The sequence below is a fragment of the Marmota monax genome, unplaced genomic scaffold (genome assembly GCF_021218885.2).
Source record: "Marmota monax isolate L192 unplaced genomic scaffold, Marmota_monax_Labrador192_F-V1.1 WCK01_AAM20220418_F8-fsc00245, whole genome shotgun sequence".
Lineage (NCBI taxonomy): Eukaryota > Metazoa > Chordata > Mammalia > Rodentia > Sciuridae > Marmota > Marmota monax.
Genome location: NW_026693895.1, coordinates 346,909 through 362,897, shown reverse-complemented (window position 1 = coordinate 362,897; position 15,989 = coordinate 346,909). Strand labels below are relative to the sequence as shown.

Genomic DNA, 15,989 nt, shown 5'->3' with positions numbered 1-15,989 from the left:
TTGAGAATCCCTGACTTAAAAAGCTGACCCTGGTTCTTGCGACCTAAAGGACGAGGTTAAAAAGTTAGCCCTGTGCTTCTCATTCTGAGGCAGTGGCCCTATTAAAACACCCTTGCTTTGTCTGGTGTGCACCCTCCCATTTGTTTATTTAGGAATGACAGTCATTGTGGGGCAAAGGTCATTTCTGGGGAGCTGGCGTTTTGCCAACTGGCTGCTGTCTGGTGCCATCTGCCATCACCAGGCTCCAGATGTGTTTAGGGATGGGTTTGTGGGTGTCATCTAGTCAGTGTTCCCACGGGGCTGGGAGCTGATTTACCATAAGCTTCACGATTCTTGGTCTTTAGGGCCCTAAGTCCAACATGAGGCTCAGACTGGCGTGAGGACTGCCTCTTCTCTGGAAAGCCACATTCCCAGATGAACTGCAGAGCCCTGAGCTGCCCAGGAACGAACATTCATCCCAACTGACCTCTGTGAGTGTGTGCCAGGGACAGGAGAGTGATGTGGTGCAGGCACGAGTTCCAGGCATGGAAGAAGTCCTCTTTCTTGGTCACCACCTGGTACATTGACAGAAGAAAAACAGCCACTGATGACATTCTGAGAGAACTAAACTTTGCAACAAGACAGATGGCAAACATCCAATTTTTAATATACAATAAGAAAGGGCAAGGTCTCTGGTGGGCTGGCCTCCATGATCAGAAAGGGGCTCACTAGGTGCATGAATGTCATCAAGGATGTATGGTGAATCCAGGTCTGTGTTTATGGTAATTCCTCACTTGTCAAATATGGCGGCAGCCACGGCCAATTCTTGAGCAGTAAGAGACGTTCGAGAAACTTGAAGGAGAAGGTAAATGCACAGATACAGTGGACTGTTTAATAGGGGCACTCACACCTGAAGAATTCTAAAGATTAGAACTGACTACTTAAATCTAATCCCCAACGTGACCAGTCCACCTTCTCTCTTTCCTCCCTCCCTTCCTTCTTCCCATTGTAATCAGGGGCTTCCATTTTATTTCAGATCACCTCCTGAATTCCTGTGACATCCCAAGCATTGCTCTTTGGTAGTGTCCACATCTGACGTGTGTGAAGAACTGACATAAACATGGAAGCGGAATGCACAGTATGTTGTGACACTGTTTCAATCAATGAGTCACCTCGGGGGATCTTCACTGTATTAGGTGGTCTTTCAACCTCCTCAATGAAGGGCACCTTTTCTTTTCATTTTTCATTTGAAGGGAAGTGAGAAAACATGGCTGGAATAAAATAAGAACGAAGAAAATACACAAACAAGAGAAAGATGCTGCATCAGGAAGCAGAGAACTGGAGTCACTTCAGCGGAGCAAAGGGCAGATTCTTATCTGAGCAGAGAAAAGAGTTAAATTTGGCACTTCTGACTTTTCTTTGTTCCTTCTTGCCTTTCTTTGTTTCGAAAACCTAATGGCTTGATACTTAAACTTGTAGCAATCTTTTTGCTGCTCAAGGAAATGACACTCAAATAGAAAGTTCGACCTGATCTACCTACTTCCCATTTGTTTTAACTCACGCTCCCAGGAGCTCTCTCGGGTGGAAAGCACTCTGCTTTCCCGTAACTCTGCAGTTTCTTCGGGGGCCTGGAGGTTTTGCTGGGGGAAACGCTTCTTACAACAGAAGGCTATGTGTCCCAGTGGAAAAAGAGCACTGCCGAAAGTCGCTGCCCATGTATAATTTAGCACGATCACCCAGGGCGGCGGGCACGGCTTGGAGAAGAGGGATTTGCTTCCACACCTAACTGGGCGTCTTATGACACTTGAGGGAGAGGACAGTGTCTCCTCACTCTCTGGATCAATGCATCTCTGCATTGGTGTCACAAATACAGCTGAAAAGTTGTGGCAGAGACAGGTGACTCTCAGGGAGCAGCCTGCAGATGGAAGTGCAAGAACCAGCCAACCATTCCCAGAAGTTCTAGGAGATGCTGAAACTAACCATCATGCCATAAAGAAGAACACCAGGAACCCGACCAATAGGCTCTCTTCACACATGCCAACCACCCCCTCCATTGCAGGGGAATCAGAGAAGATGAATAAAACACTGCAGATGGTACACATAGAATCAAAGGCATTTCCTAATAACAACTCAATGTGTGGAATAAGTGTTTCACTGCCCTGATCAAGAGAAAACCAGGACAGACAGCTGGCTGGACAAGAGACTTCAGATAGGAAAACCTCATAGAGGGCTCTTTGCATACCTGCTGGCATGGAAGGCTTCAAAATGTCCCCAGAAAAAGGCAAAGGCAAGGTCAAGGAAAGGGGAAGATCCTGGAAGGCTTGCCAGCCAGTTCAAGAGCTTTTCTCATACGTCATCATTCTGGTACTGATGCTGGGGCAGGCTCAGTATATCCTCATTCCTGCTGGCAAGCAGCCCCCTACTTACCTACAAACTCACCCTGGGCAGGTAGGGGCACACCTAGGTCTTGGAGCATGTTGACAGAAAGGCAGCTTTGCATGGCCAGACACGCAGCAAAGCAACAGACAGAGAAGCTTCTGTCCCCTTGAAATATAATTTGTTGGCAGGAAATAATAAGATGAAGCCAAGTGGGACTTCATAGTGGTCCACACACACTCAGGTGGGCTGATCCAGGAGCCACATGAGGCTTCATTCCAGCCCACTCTCAAGAGGTGAAAGTGAACAGATCAGAAAGTATACTCTGGCTCAACCTCCAAGCAAAGTGACAATGTTCACCTCAAGTATGTCACTGCCTATAACTATAACCCTTTAATTTCCTTTGCAATGCACTAGATTTTAAAATGTGCTAATTGTGCAAACAATGTCTTGAAACAATAGGAATCAAGTGTACCACCTTAAAAAGCTTGAGGTAAGTTTTCAGGAGAGAGGACTTTTAACGTGATATAGTTGCTCTTTACTTCAGGCAGTGAGCCCGCTACCAAAAACGTGGGTGCAAATTAGGTGTATGCAAATTCACTCCTCATTTAAATGCAGCAGGCAACTGGCAACTGTTTTAAGCATTAATTGCATCTGTTCATTTAGTCTTCAGAACCCCTGGTGGTGGGTTTTATTGATATCTTCATTTTGCAGGTAGAAAACTGGCAGAGAAGGTTGAATAATTTTGTACAAGGCTGCAGAGCTGAGCTGTGTCTTGGCACCCGGTATTCCTAGCCCATATTCCTAACCATAGGCAACCCAGCTTCCCAGTGGAACTGAGGATAGGTAGTTCCCTGCAAAATCTGCCCCTCCCAAACACATTATTTGCAAAACACATCATCACACACAGTACCATTAATAAGTAATGATATGCCTTTAATAATTAATGTAAACAACAGCCCACCCTTAAAGTGTCTAATGAAAAGATATGCTTATTTCCCAATAAGTCAACACACAGCTGAGACATATTGCTGTAGATGAAAAGAATGTAAAGAAACATGATCTGTGTGGTAGATGTTCATATCCATTCCCTCCTTTTCTATAAAAACTCAAACAGATTTGGGCAGCAATATAGCCAGTTAAAATTACTTCCCCATAGAGGATCTACAAAAACAAAGAACCCATAGTCAACATAATACTCAATTGTAAAAGGCTAAGTGCTTTCCCTTAAGGAAAGGAAGACAATGGGGTCTTAGAGCACATTGGAAGAAAGGCAGATTTACTAGGACAAATGCCCAAAAAAGCCACTGACAGAGAAGCTTCTTCACCTTGAAATATAATTTGTTGGCATGAAATAATAGGATGAAGTCCACTGAGTTCGGGGATATCCATCATTACCACTTTTTTCAACATGGTGCTAGCCAAAGTAATAAGATAAGAAAAAAATTAAAATATCTTCATTCAAAGATACACAATTGTTTAGAAAATCCTAAGGAATGTATAAAAAGCTATTAGCACTAAGTAAATTAAGCAAAGTCACAAGGTGTAAGATGGACATTAAAAAATCAATTGCATGTTTATATTTCAGCAGTGAACAATTGGAAACATAAAATAAAAATGCTGTTACAATAATATAAAAATAGAAAACATTTAGGAATGTATTTTTAAAAATATGTGTAAAATCTATATCTGAGAACTGAAAACTATTGTGGAGGGAAATTTTAAAAGAGATTCTGTTTTCATAGATCAGAAAACATGATATTGCTACAAGTCACCTCTTTTCACATTAATCACATATTGATTCAATGCAAATGCTATTCAAAATCCTAGAGGATTTTTTTTGTAGAAAAAAAGCCAATTGTAAACTGATTTTAAAATTATGTAGAAATTTGTAGAGAAACTGTACAGACATGTAGAATAGTCAAAATAATTTTGTGGAAAAAAAATTGGAGGCAGTAGTTTCTATCCTCATGTCAGATAAAGTGGACATAAAGACATAGTTAATCAGAAGGTACAAAGAAGGACATTTAATACTGCTTAAGAGAATTATACATCAACAAGACATAACAATTGTAAATATTTATGCCCAAACAATGGAGCTTCTACATATACTACCAAACCCTCTCAATTTTAAGAATCAAATAGACCAAGTTCTACCATAACAATACTGGGTGACTTTAACACTCCACTCTCACAACTGGAAAGATCCTCCAAACAAAAACAAAGAAGCTATAGAACTAAAAATATAATTAATAATTTAGACTTAACAGACATATGTGGAATATTTCATCGATGCATCAATGACTGAATACACTTTCTTCTCAGCAGCACACAGATTCTTCTCTAAAATAGACCATATCTCAGGCCACAAAGCAACTCTTAGCAAATACAAAAACACAGAGATAATACCTTGCATTCTATCATATCATAATGGAAAAAAATGAGAAATAAATGATAAAATAAAAAATAGAAGCTACTCTAACACCTGAAGACTAAATAATATGCCATTGAATAACCAATGGATAACAGAAGAAATCAGGTATGAATTTTTTAAAAAAACTTGCTTAGAAGTAAACGAGAATAACAACACAACACATCAAAATCTCTGGGACATTATGAAGGCAGTACTAAGAGGAAAATTCATTGCATTGGTCTCATTTCTTGAGAGAGGAGAAAGTCAACAAATAAATAACCTAACATTACATCTCAAAGCCCTCAAAAAGAAAAAGAAGAACAAATCAATATCAAAAGCAGCAGAAGACAAGAAATAATTAAAATCAGAGCTGAAATCAAGAAAATTAAAACAAACAATCCAAAAAATCAACAAAACAAAAAGTTGAAAAAATAAATAACACTTGATTAGCAAGCTAACAAAGAGTAAACTCAAACTACTAAAATTTGCAATGAAAAAGAAAATATCCCAATGGACACTACTGAAATACAGAAGATAATCAGAAACTATTTTGAATATTTATACTCCAATAAGATAGAAAATCTTGAAGACATCGACAAATTTCTAGAGACATATGATCTATCTACTCAAATTGAATCAGGAATATATACACGATTTAAACAGATCAACTTCAAATAAAGAAATTTGAGACACCATCAAAAACCTACCAACAAAGAAAATCCAGGACCAGACTGATTGTCAGCCAAGTTCTACCAGAACTTCAAAGAAGAACTAATCAATCCTCCTCAAATTATCCCATGAAATAGAAAAGGAGGGAACCCCTCCAAACTATTCATGAAGCTCATATCATCCTGATATCAAAACCAAACTAAAGCCACATCAAGGAAAGAAAACCTGAGACCAACATCCCTCATGAACACAGATGCAAAAATTCTTAAAACAAAAAATACTGGCAAATCACATACAAAAATATTAAAAAGATAGTGCCCCATGATCAAGTGGGGTTCATCCCAAGGATAAAAGGTTGGTTCAACATATGGAAATCAACAAATGTAATTCATCACATGAATAGACTTAAAGACAAGAATACTATGATTATCTAAATAGATGCAGAAAAAAAGCATTTGACAAAACACAACATCCATTCATGTTCAAAACACTACAAAAACCAGGGATACTAGGAACATACCTCAACATTGCAAAAGCTGTATATGCTAAACCCAAGGCCAACATCATTCTAAATGGAGAAAAATTGAAAGCATTCCCTCTAAAACACTGGAACAAGACAAGGACTGCCCTCTTTCACCACTTCTATTCGACATAGTCCTTGAAATTCTAGCCAGAGCAATTAGACAAATGAAAGAAATTAAAGGGATAAGACTAGGAAAAGAAGAACCCAAACTATCCCTATTTGCTGATGACGTGATTCTATATTTAGAAGATGCCACCCCCCCAAAAAAAACCTCTACCAGAAAAATTCTAGAATTCATTAATAAATCCATCAAAGTAGCAGGATATAAAATTAGAACCCATAAATCAATTGTGTTCCTATACATCAGTGATGAATCAACTATAAGAGAAATTAGGAAAACTATCCCACTCATAGTAGCCTCAAAGAAAATAAAATATTTGGAAATAGATCTAACAAAAAAAGGTGAAAGATCTCTACAATGAAAACTATAGAACACTAAAGAAAGAAATTGAAAGAAGACCTTAGAAGATGGAAAGTTCTCCCATGTTCTAGGATAGGCAGAATTAATATTGTCAAAATGGCCATACTACCAAAAGTGCTACACAGATTTAATGCAATTCCTATTAAAATTCCAATGATGTTCTTCATAGAAATAGAAAAAGTAGTTATTAATTTTTTTTAGAAAAATAAGAGGCCCAGAATACTCAAAGCAATCCCTAGCAAGAAGTGTGAAGTAGGAGGCATCACAATACCAGATTTTAAATTACACTACAAAGCTATAGTAACAAAAACAGCATGGTATTGGCACCAAAAAAGACATGAAGACCAATGATAGAGAACAGAAGACACAGAGACAAACCCACATGAATACAGTTATCTCATATTAGATAAAGGTGCCATTAACATATTGGAGAAAGAAAAGATAGGCTCTTCAACAAATGGTGCTGAGAAAACTGGAAATCCATATGTAGAAAAATGAAATTAGACCCCTATCTCCCACCCTGCCCAAAACTGAACTCAAAGTAGATGAAGGACTGGGCATTAGACCAGAGACCCTGTGCCTACTAAAACAAAAAGTAGGTCCAAATCTCCAACATGTTCACTTAGGAACCAAATTCCTCAACAAGATGCCTAAAGTGTGAGAAGCAAAATCTATGATCAATAAATGGAATGGTATCAAATTAAAAAGTTTCTTCACAGCAAAGAAAACAATCAAGAATGTGAAGGGAGAGACTACAGAATGGGAGAAAATCTTTGGCACCTGCACCTCAGATTGAGCATTAATCTCCAGGATATATAAAGAACTCAAAAAACTTAACACCAAGAAAACAAATAACCTAATTAATAAATGGGCAAAGGAACTGAACAGACACTTCACAGAAGAAGAAATATGATTGATGAACAAATACATGAAAAAAATGTTCAACATCACTAGAATTAGAGAAATACAAATTAAAACTATACTGAGATTTTATCTCACTCCATTCAGAATGGCAATTATCAAGAATACGAGCAACAATAAATGTTGGCGAGGATATAGGGGGAAAGGTACACTCATACATTGCTAGTGAGACTGCAAATTAGTGCAACCACTCTGGAAAGCAATATTGAGATTCCTCAGAAAACTTGGAATGGAACCACTATTTGACCCAGTTATCCCACTCCTCGCTATATACCCAAAGGACTTAAAATCAGCATACTACAGTGACATAGCCACTTCAATGTTTATATTAGCTCAATTCATAATAGCTAAGCTATGGAACCAACTAAGGTGCCCTTCAAACAGATAAATGGATAAAAAAAATTGTGGTACTTACACACAATGGAATATTGCTCAGCCATAAAGAAGAATGAAATTATGGCATTTGCCAGTAAATGGAGGGAACTGGTGACTAAGTAAAATGCTAAGTGAAATAAGCCAATCCCAAAAAACCAAAGGCCAAATGTTCTGCAGATGGTAACCCTCAAGAGGAAGAAGTAGGGGTGGGGGATGGAGTGGAGGTTCATTAGATTGGACAGAGGGAGAGGAAGGAAGGGAATTGAAAGGATAGTAGAATGAATTGGATATAACTTTGCTATGTTCATAGAAGAATACGCAACCAGTGTAACTCCTCATTGTGTATATTCCATGTATGTATGATATGACAAAATATATTTGACTGTCACCTATAACTAAAAGGAACTAATAAATTTTTTTTAAAAAATTGGAGGATTCCCATTTCCTGACTTCAAGACTTTTATAGAGCTACAGTAAACATGAAAGTACAGTATTGGATAAGAATAGAAATATAGATGAGTAGAACAAAGTCAAGAGTCCAGAAACAGAGGCACATATATGTGGTCAACTGATTTTCTACAAAGGTACCAAGATAATTGATGGGGGAAATAGCCTTTTCAACAAATGGCACTGAACAGCTGATAAGCCACATGCAAAAGCAACCTCAACTCTCACTTCAGACCACATAAACAATGAATGCAAAAGGGATCACAGACCCGAAGGTCAGAGCTAAATCTACAAAACTTTTAGAAGAAAACATCAGGGAAAATCTTAGTGACCTGGGGTTAGGCCAAAATTTTGAGATGAGACATAAAAAGTTAAAATGTTATCAAAATTAAAAACCTCCTCTTTAAATACACTATTAAGGAAAATGAAAAGGCAAGAAATGGATTAGGAGAAACTCTTTGCAGATCACAGGTATAGTGAAGGTCTTGTATCCACAATTCACAAAACCTCAATATTAAGAAAACAAAATCCTAGTTAAGCGAAGGAGCAAGAAATGTGAGCAGACACTTCACCAAGGAAGATAAACGAAATGGAAAATAAACACATGAAAAGGATTTGAGAAATGTAAATGGAGACCACAATGAGATACCGCTTCACACCCACTATGATGGTGACAATGAGTAAGACCGGCAAGACCGGGCAAGACCAAGTATTGGCGAGGATGTGAAACGGTTGGAAAAATCATTGCTGGGGGAAATGCAAACTGCTGCAGCCACACTGGAAACAGCTCAGCAGCTTCTTTTAAATTTGTTTATTTATTTATTTTCTTGGTACAGAGGTACTTAACCTCTAAGCTACATTCCCAGTGTTGTTGTTTTTTTTTAAATTTTTACTTTGAGATAGGGTCTTGCTGAGTTGCTTATGGGCTTGCTAAATTGCTGAGGCTGGATTTGAACTTGTGAGCCTCCTGCCCCAGCCTCCCAAGTCCCTGGAATTACAGATATGCACCACCAAGCCCAGCTGTCTAAATGTAAACATGTTCCTACCACAGAGCCCAGCCACTCCTCTCCTAGGTATTTACGAAGACAAGATTATCTAAGTAGAGAATCCCAAAGGATACATAATAAAGCTGTTTACGTAAAGATATCATGTCCACTTAAAGACTTAGGGGAAAATGTTCACAGAAGCTTTATTCATAACAGCCAAAGCAGAAATCAACCCAGCAATGGGTTAGTGAGCAAACCAATTATTTACAACCACACAAAGGAATACTAGTCCACAAACTACTGATACACGACCACAACCCGTAAGAACCCTCAGAAGCCCTCTGTTGAGTGACAAAGGCCAGACACAAAAGACTTCCATGCTATATTATCCCATCTTCATCAAATTATCCCAAAGGCTAATCTACAGCCAAAGAGCCATCGGTGCTTTTCAGGATTCAGGTCTGGAGAAGGAACTAACCGCAGAGCAGCAGGAAGGAATTTGGAGAAGATGGAAATGTTTTATTGGGGTTGGGTTCTGCAATCATATGCATTTACCCAAACTCACTGATTGTGCACTTGAAATTGGTAAATTTTAAGATATGTAAATACTGTGTTTTGTCTATACATACACATCATGAGTGTGTGTGTGTGTGTGTGTGTGTGTAAGCTGAATTCTTAAACCACACTCACCTCCCTGTCTGCCACTGGGGTTGGACTGTCATCTCTGTGGCACCCGAGAGCAGGCAACTGTGAAAGCTATTGTTCCACTGATAAAACGAGGCCACCTGAGCCAACTGGCACATCCTTTTTCTCTGTCCTTTCCCCACCTACTTGCTTGGAATGCAGCTACCCAGTGCTGTGAGAATCAAAGGAGGTGAACTGGCTCCCTAGGGTCCCTCTTCTCCATCTCCAGATCACCTTGGCTTGAAACAGCAGAAGTGGGTTCTTTCACCGTTTTGGAGGCCAGAAGCCCTAGATCAGCGAATCAGAGGCTCCTGAGTGCCTCGCTGGCTCCTGGCGGTGGCTGGCAAGCTCTGCCATTCCTTGGCTTGTGTCTGCACACCCTGGTCTCTGCCTCCCTTGTCACAAGGCCTCCTCCCCGTGTCAGCCTGGCTCTCCTCTTCTCAAGAGGACACCAGCATATTGGAGCAGGACTCACCCTGCAGGATTTCATCTTAACTTGATCACATCTGCAAAGACCCCCCCCACACACACACACCTTTTTTTTTCCCCCAAATAAGCTCACATTCTCAGGTCCTGGAGGGTTAGGACGTGAACATTTGTTTCTGGGGACAGATCTTTTAAACTCACACCATGGGGGCGGAGGGGAGGGACAGGAAGAGCTGCCGCAGCCCCAGGGCTGCCCACTTCTGCCTTGTCTTAAGCCACTGCAATTAAGCATCACGGCCAGGACACTCCCTTCCTCTGCTCTTAAAAGGGCACCACAGTCCCGTGCTGACCCAGAAGGAGGGCAACACCAGCAGAGCGCCTGGCCTAAGGGCAGTGGCTTGGGTGAGCAGGCGCATGGGTCCTCCTTGGCCAAGTTCTCTTGATGCAGCTGCGCCCCCTTCTGCCATCTCAACCCTGTACTTTCCCTCCTCAGTCTGCGAGGGCACAGGTGCCCTGGCTTCCCTAACAGCGCCAGCTGCAGTCGCCCAGACCTTGTGCTCTGTGTCCGTCATGTTTGCCAGCCACGCTGATGGGCTCAGAGTCCCTGATGGCAATTCCCTCCTGCTCCCCAGCCAGGTCCACCCTGAGGCCTGGCACTCTGCTCACCATCTCACTTGCTGAGTCCCATTGATTCTTTCTGTTTTTTTTCTCCTCCCACGTGTTCCCACAGGCATCCCAGCCCACCCCTCATGCCCGCCTGGCCTCTAGTCCAATACTGCCTCCAGGGGCTACGGAGAGACCCACTTGGACATTTTTTTTTTTTTAGGATGGTCATGTAAAAGCCTGAGCACAAGATCTTCTGCCAAATGCATCCAGCCTTTTCAATGTTGTCACCCCTCTGTATTTCCGCCTTCTAGATCAGTTAGGCTATTGTCTTTAAAAAATCCCTCCCTTTCTACCCAGTCCCCAATCCATTTATGTGTCACCTGAACTACTGGGCTTATTCTTGAATCTCCTCTACCTTCTCCTCTTCCCTGTGGATAGAGGTGGAATCAGAAGGAAAGAAGAATTCGGTTTTGACCAGCAAAGGTACTCATGCAGAGAACAGAAGCGCCTCACCCAGTGTGGAGACTGGACTCCACAGCACACGGCAGGCGCGGCGGATCTTACGTGGTGCCCACCAAATACCGGGTGCAGTCCTCTGTGCAGCGATTTCAAAACTTTTTTATGGGTAAGTAAAACCAGGTCAAACAGTGACCCCCCTTTCTGCTCTTTGCCCTCAGGACAGCCACACCTGTCCCCAGTGGCCCATGGACTGGACTTGTAAGCCTGCTCATCAGGGGAGAGGAAGCCCTGGAGTGGCCGCCTGACCACCACTTCATACAGTAACAGGAAACGTGGCGAGCCAGACGTCCCAAGCCACAAGGGCTTTGTCTTTCTCCTTCTCCTCCCTGTTCTTCTCTTCTGTAGTAGGTGCAACTGGCCTCAGCGCCCTGCTCACACCTCTAGGGTTCCTCTGCGCCTCCCACCAGCCCTGGCAAGGAAGGCCCTGGGGGTCTCTCTGGGTCCGACCCACATCTCTCCGTGATGACACTGGCAGTCTCCCTCCAGAGTCCCCGCAGCCCCCTCCTATGGCCTTGCTGGCCTCAGGGGCATCCTTGCAGATGTGATGGTCACCAGGCGGGAGGGACTGTTCCTCCCCTGTTGGCCCCATCGCCACCTTCCTGTCTCTCTTCCTGTTTGACTTTCAGTCTTCCTTGTGTGAGTATGTGTGTGAGTGTGTGTGTGAGTGTGAGTGTGTGTGTGTGTGTATGTGACTGTATGTGAGTGTGTGTGTGAGTGTGAGTATGTGTGTGTGTGTGTGTGAGTGTGTGGTCTTTGTGTATATTTCTGCCTTCTTGTATTTTTCTTTCTGTATCTTTGTATTTTTTTTTTATTCTACATTTCTTTCTCTTACACCTCAGAGCCATTATTTCTGTCTTTTTTTCTGGGCTTACTTAACCACAGTTTTTTTTCTTACATTTTAAATTTTGCTGTGTTTTTCTGCCTTTATGTATTATTTATCTGCTTTTTCTTGGGTTTTTCCTCTCCTTTTGGATTTTAATTTCTGTATTTATCCCCCCACCTCCATATTCTACTTTCTTTTTCATGGGTTAATTCAACTGTTTTTTTTTTTATTCTTCTCTCATATCTTTGACCTCAAATTATTTCTCCTTTTTCCTTCCAGTCCCCTCTGCCCCCAGTTAAACTTGGTTTCCTCTGCTCAGCTGTAGCAAGGGGAGGCCTCCCTCTCAGCCAGTGGCTTCTGTGCCTGACCTCTCCCCTCTCCAAAAGCCGATGCCCTCTTGCTCTGCTGACAGGCAGGTGCAAGGGGGTCCTCAACTAGCAGCTTCCTGACATCAAGAGCGTTGGGGCCTCGGGCAGTGACTCCCTGGACACTGTTTGAACTGGGACTGTGCGGTGCTTGGCACCTTTGCCTAAGCTTGGAATCAGAGTGCAATTCCAAGACAGCAGATAAAAAATCTTCCTCAACATCCTGCCACACAGGAAGTAAAGAAGACTCGGGAGAAGGCACCCACCTCTGCACTCTAGCTTGTTTCCCATGGGAAGGAGAAGGAGGTGTCCTGCAAATACCCCAGACAGACTGCTAGGCTTAAACTTGGTTGTCAACTTGACTGGATTGAGATGCCTAGGTGTGTCTGTGAAGGCGTTTCCACAGATGATTGGCATGTGGGCCAGTGAACAGACAGGCAGACCTGCTTTGAATGAGGTTGGCACCATCCAATAGGCAAGGCCTGGTTGAAACAAAAATTGGAAGAAGGGGAAGTGTTTGCACATGCTCAAGATCCACTCTTCTTGAGCAGATGAATTTTTGCTGCTGCCATCACCCATCAACATCGGATTCCAGATTCTTCAGCCTCTTGATGGGCCTTCAGCGTTGGACTGGGGCTACATGGTCGGTCCCTCTTGTTATGAGGTTCCCAGCTTCCTAGACTGGGCAGCTCCTGGCCTCCCCAGCTGTCCAGCCCGCTGGTGGGCATTGTGGGACAATTGTATAAATTCCCTCTAATGTTATACACATGACCACTGAAGTACCTAGAAATACCCCAGGCAGGCTTTGGTGGCTAGAGGGAGGGGCAGCGACGGTGCTTGACCAGTCTCTGAGGCCCGGGGACATGCTGGGCCTGGTCAGAGTTTAAGCCCAGTGTGCTCTGCCCTGCGTCATGCTCTCCCCGCCCAGCCCTGGCCTGTGCCAGCTCTGCACCAGCCTCACTGCACCACAGCCTCCCTGTTCCCAGCCTCCACTGCACCACAGCCTCCCCTTTCCCAGCCTCCACTACACCACAGCCTCCCCGTTCCCAGCCTCCACTGCACCACAGCCTTCCCGTTCCTAGAAGGTGCAGGTGGCAGCTCAGCAGGCAGAACAGGTGGGACGACCCTGGTCTGGGGAGGAGCCTCCCGAGCTGTGGGGCTGGAGTGATTCAAACACGTTGTCCTAGAGAAACACAGTGCCAAAGGTCTGAGCGTCGTGATAGTGCAGAGGGACCTGGCACCTGGGCCATACTGGGCACACCTGCATGCGAGCAGTGCCCTGAGGGGCTGGTCACCTGCAAGGAAGACTTCCCAATTTCACAGAAGGGCCCCAGAAGAATCCAGCAAATCTAGCAACTGTCTATAGAACAGACACAGATCTCAGTCCAGAGTGTGACCTGCCTGGGAAACCACGCTGGCCCCTCTTCCCAGGGCACTACAGCGTGTTCTGCTGTTCATACTAGTGTCTCCTCAACCTGACACACTAGGCCACGGCAGCAGAGACACCTTCTTGCTCACAGGGCTTGATGCAGGGTAGGTTCTCAGCAAACATGCACTCAAAGACACACTCGCCGGTGTGGAGGGGCATGCCTGTAATCCCAGCTACTCAGGAGACTGAGGCAGGAGGATCACAAGTTTAAGGCCACCAGCTCAGGCAACTTAGCAAGACCTTGTCTCAAAATGAAAAATAAAAATGGGCTGGGGGAGTAGCTCAGTGCTTGGGCTCCCCTGGTTCAGGCCCCAGTACCAAACACACCCCATGTGCACACATCGCTCCTCCTATCCTGATGTGCACCCGGTTCAGGACACCTGCCACCCTCTCTTGCTTCAGATAGTTTAACATGCCTTTCTCTCCATCAGAATGCCCTCTGCCTCCACCCAACTACCTCCTTGGGCTTGGAAACATGTCACCTCCTCCAAGAAGCCTCCCTGCAGCTCTCCCTACCCAGTGTGATTCTGGTGCTCTCTGTCCAGCCATGCAAGCCCTTACCATGCTGTAATGTGAGGAATGCTCTGACCAGGGCAGGACGGTCACCACCATGATGACCACATGAAAGAAACTTCCACGAGAGTCAAGGTGAGGGCCCTGGGTGGGAGCCAAAAAGAAACTGGACTGAGAGGGAGGAAGGGAGAAGGAGGGGGAAGAGGGAGGAAGGGAGAGAAGGAGGGATGGAGGGAGGAAGAAAGGGGGGAGAGAGAGAGAGAGGGAGAGAGAGGGAAAGAGAATGCACTGGGTGGAGAGGGCCAGTACTGCAGTAGGCACGGGGTCTGTCGGGTCTCTGCAGCCTCCTCTGCACCCACACTGCCCACAAGCTCTGGTTGGGCCCAGCACTGTTAAAGACGGAGAGCTTCCCTAGGGGAGGTGTAACCACTTATGTCCCCCACAAGAGTTCCAGCAGTGGAAACCTGCATACCCCGAGTCTGACCTGGTTCCTAAGAGCTTCCCCACCGAGACTAACTGCAATTGTCAGGACACAAAATCAATATGGCCTTGGCAAAGGGCTGCTATAATTGAATATACTACCTCCTAATTTTCCTCCTTTCCCCCTTTCATGTCCAATGAAGACCCTGCTTCTCATTACTCAGCCTTCAGGAATAGAAGATGACTGCTGGGCTGTGCATTCTCTTTGGTCATTTAGTGTGCGTTTGAACTCTGCACTCCTGAAAGTGATCTAGATAATTTCCAACAGCAGATATGTAAATAAATGTATGATACCATCTCCCTTTTTTAGCAGCTTCCCTATTAAAATTTCCTCCTTTACTCTTCTGGTGGAGGAATAGAAGAAAGAAAATCAGGAGGCCTTAAATAGATTTTACAGGCACCAAAGTGCATTTGGATTCTGGTCAGCTACAAAGATCTTGTTTCAGTAATATGCTCTTGGCATTCAGCAGAGACGGTGTTATGGAACCTGACTGCCCTCAGCCACCGCTTACAGCTGACAGAAGGCAGAGAAATGTGCATTTAATATGGGAAGGAAATTAGGTCTCAGGAACTTTGTTCCTTGAATCTTTGCAGAAGCTCAGCTGGTACAGGGCCCAGAGGCAGCTGGGGGAGGCATTTTGGGGATCTTGAGTGAAAGGCAATGGGGACAGCTTGCCAAAACCCACCCAGAGGGATCTGGGCTGAGTCTGTGATGGGACTGGCATGGACAGCAGTAAACGCACTGCATTGGGGACTCCCAAGGACGCTGAGACTTATCTCCACCAACGGCGTCCTGTCTTCTCAGGGTGCACCTTTGACTCCATCTTCAGCCCCAGTGGCCCCAAGTTCTACCACCCATCTCTCCAGCCTCTGCTGCCACCACGGCAGGGCAGTGTCCTCACTTTCAGGCTGCTGGTGACTGTGGCTTTTGAGTAAGTCACTCTCAGCACTGATCACAGAAGGATCTTCCTATG

The 15,989-nt window shown here is 44.0% G+C and overlaps 1 protein-coding gene across 1 annotated transcript in view; it reads right to left on the bottom strand.

Annotated features, from left to right (window-relative positions):
• The window catches only part of Acoxl (acyl-CoA oxidase like), a 326,620-nt gene that overhangs the window by 59,263 nt on the left and 251,368 nt on the right, over positions 1–15,989 (bottom strand). Inside the window, 1 exon segment of the mRNA XM_046462815.2 lies at positions 467–554. Coding sequence (XP_046318771.1) covers positions 467–554 — 88 coding nt within the window.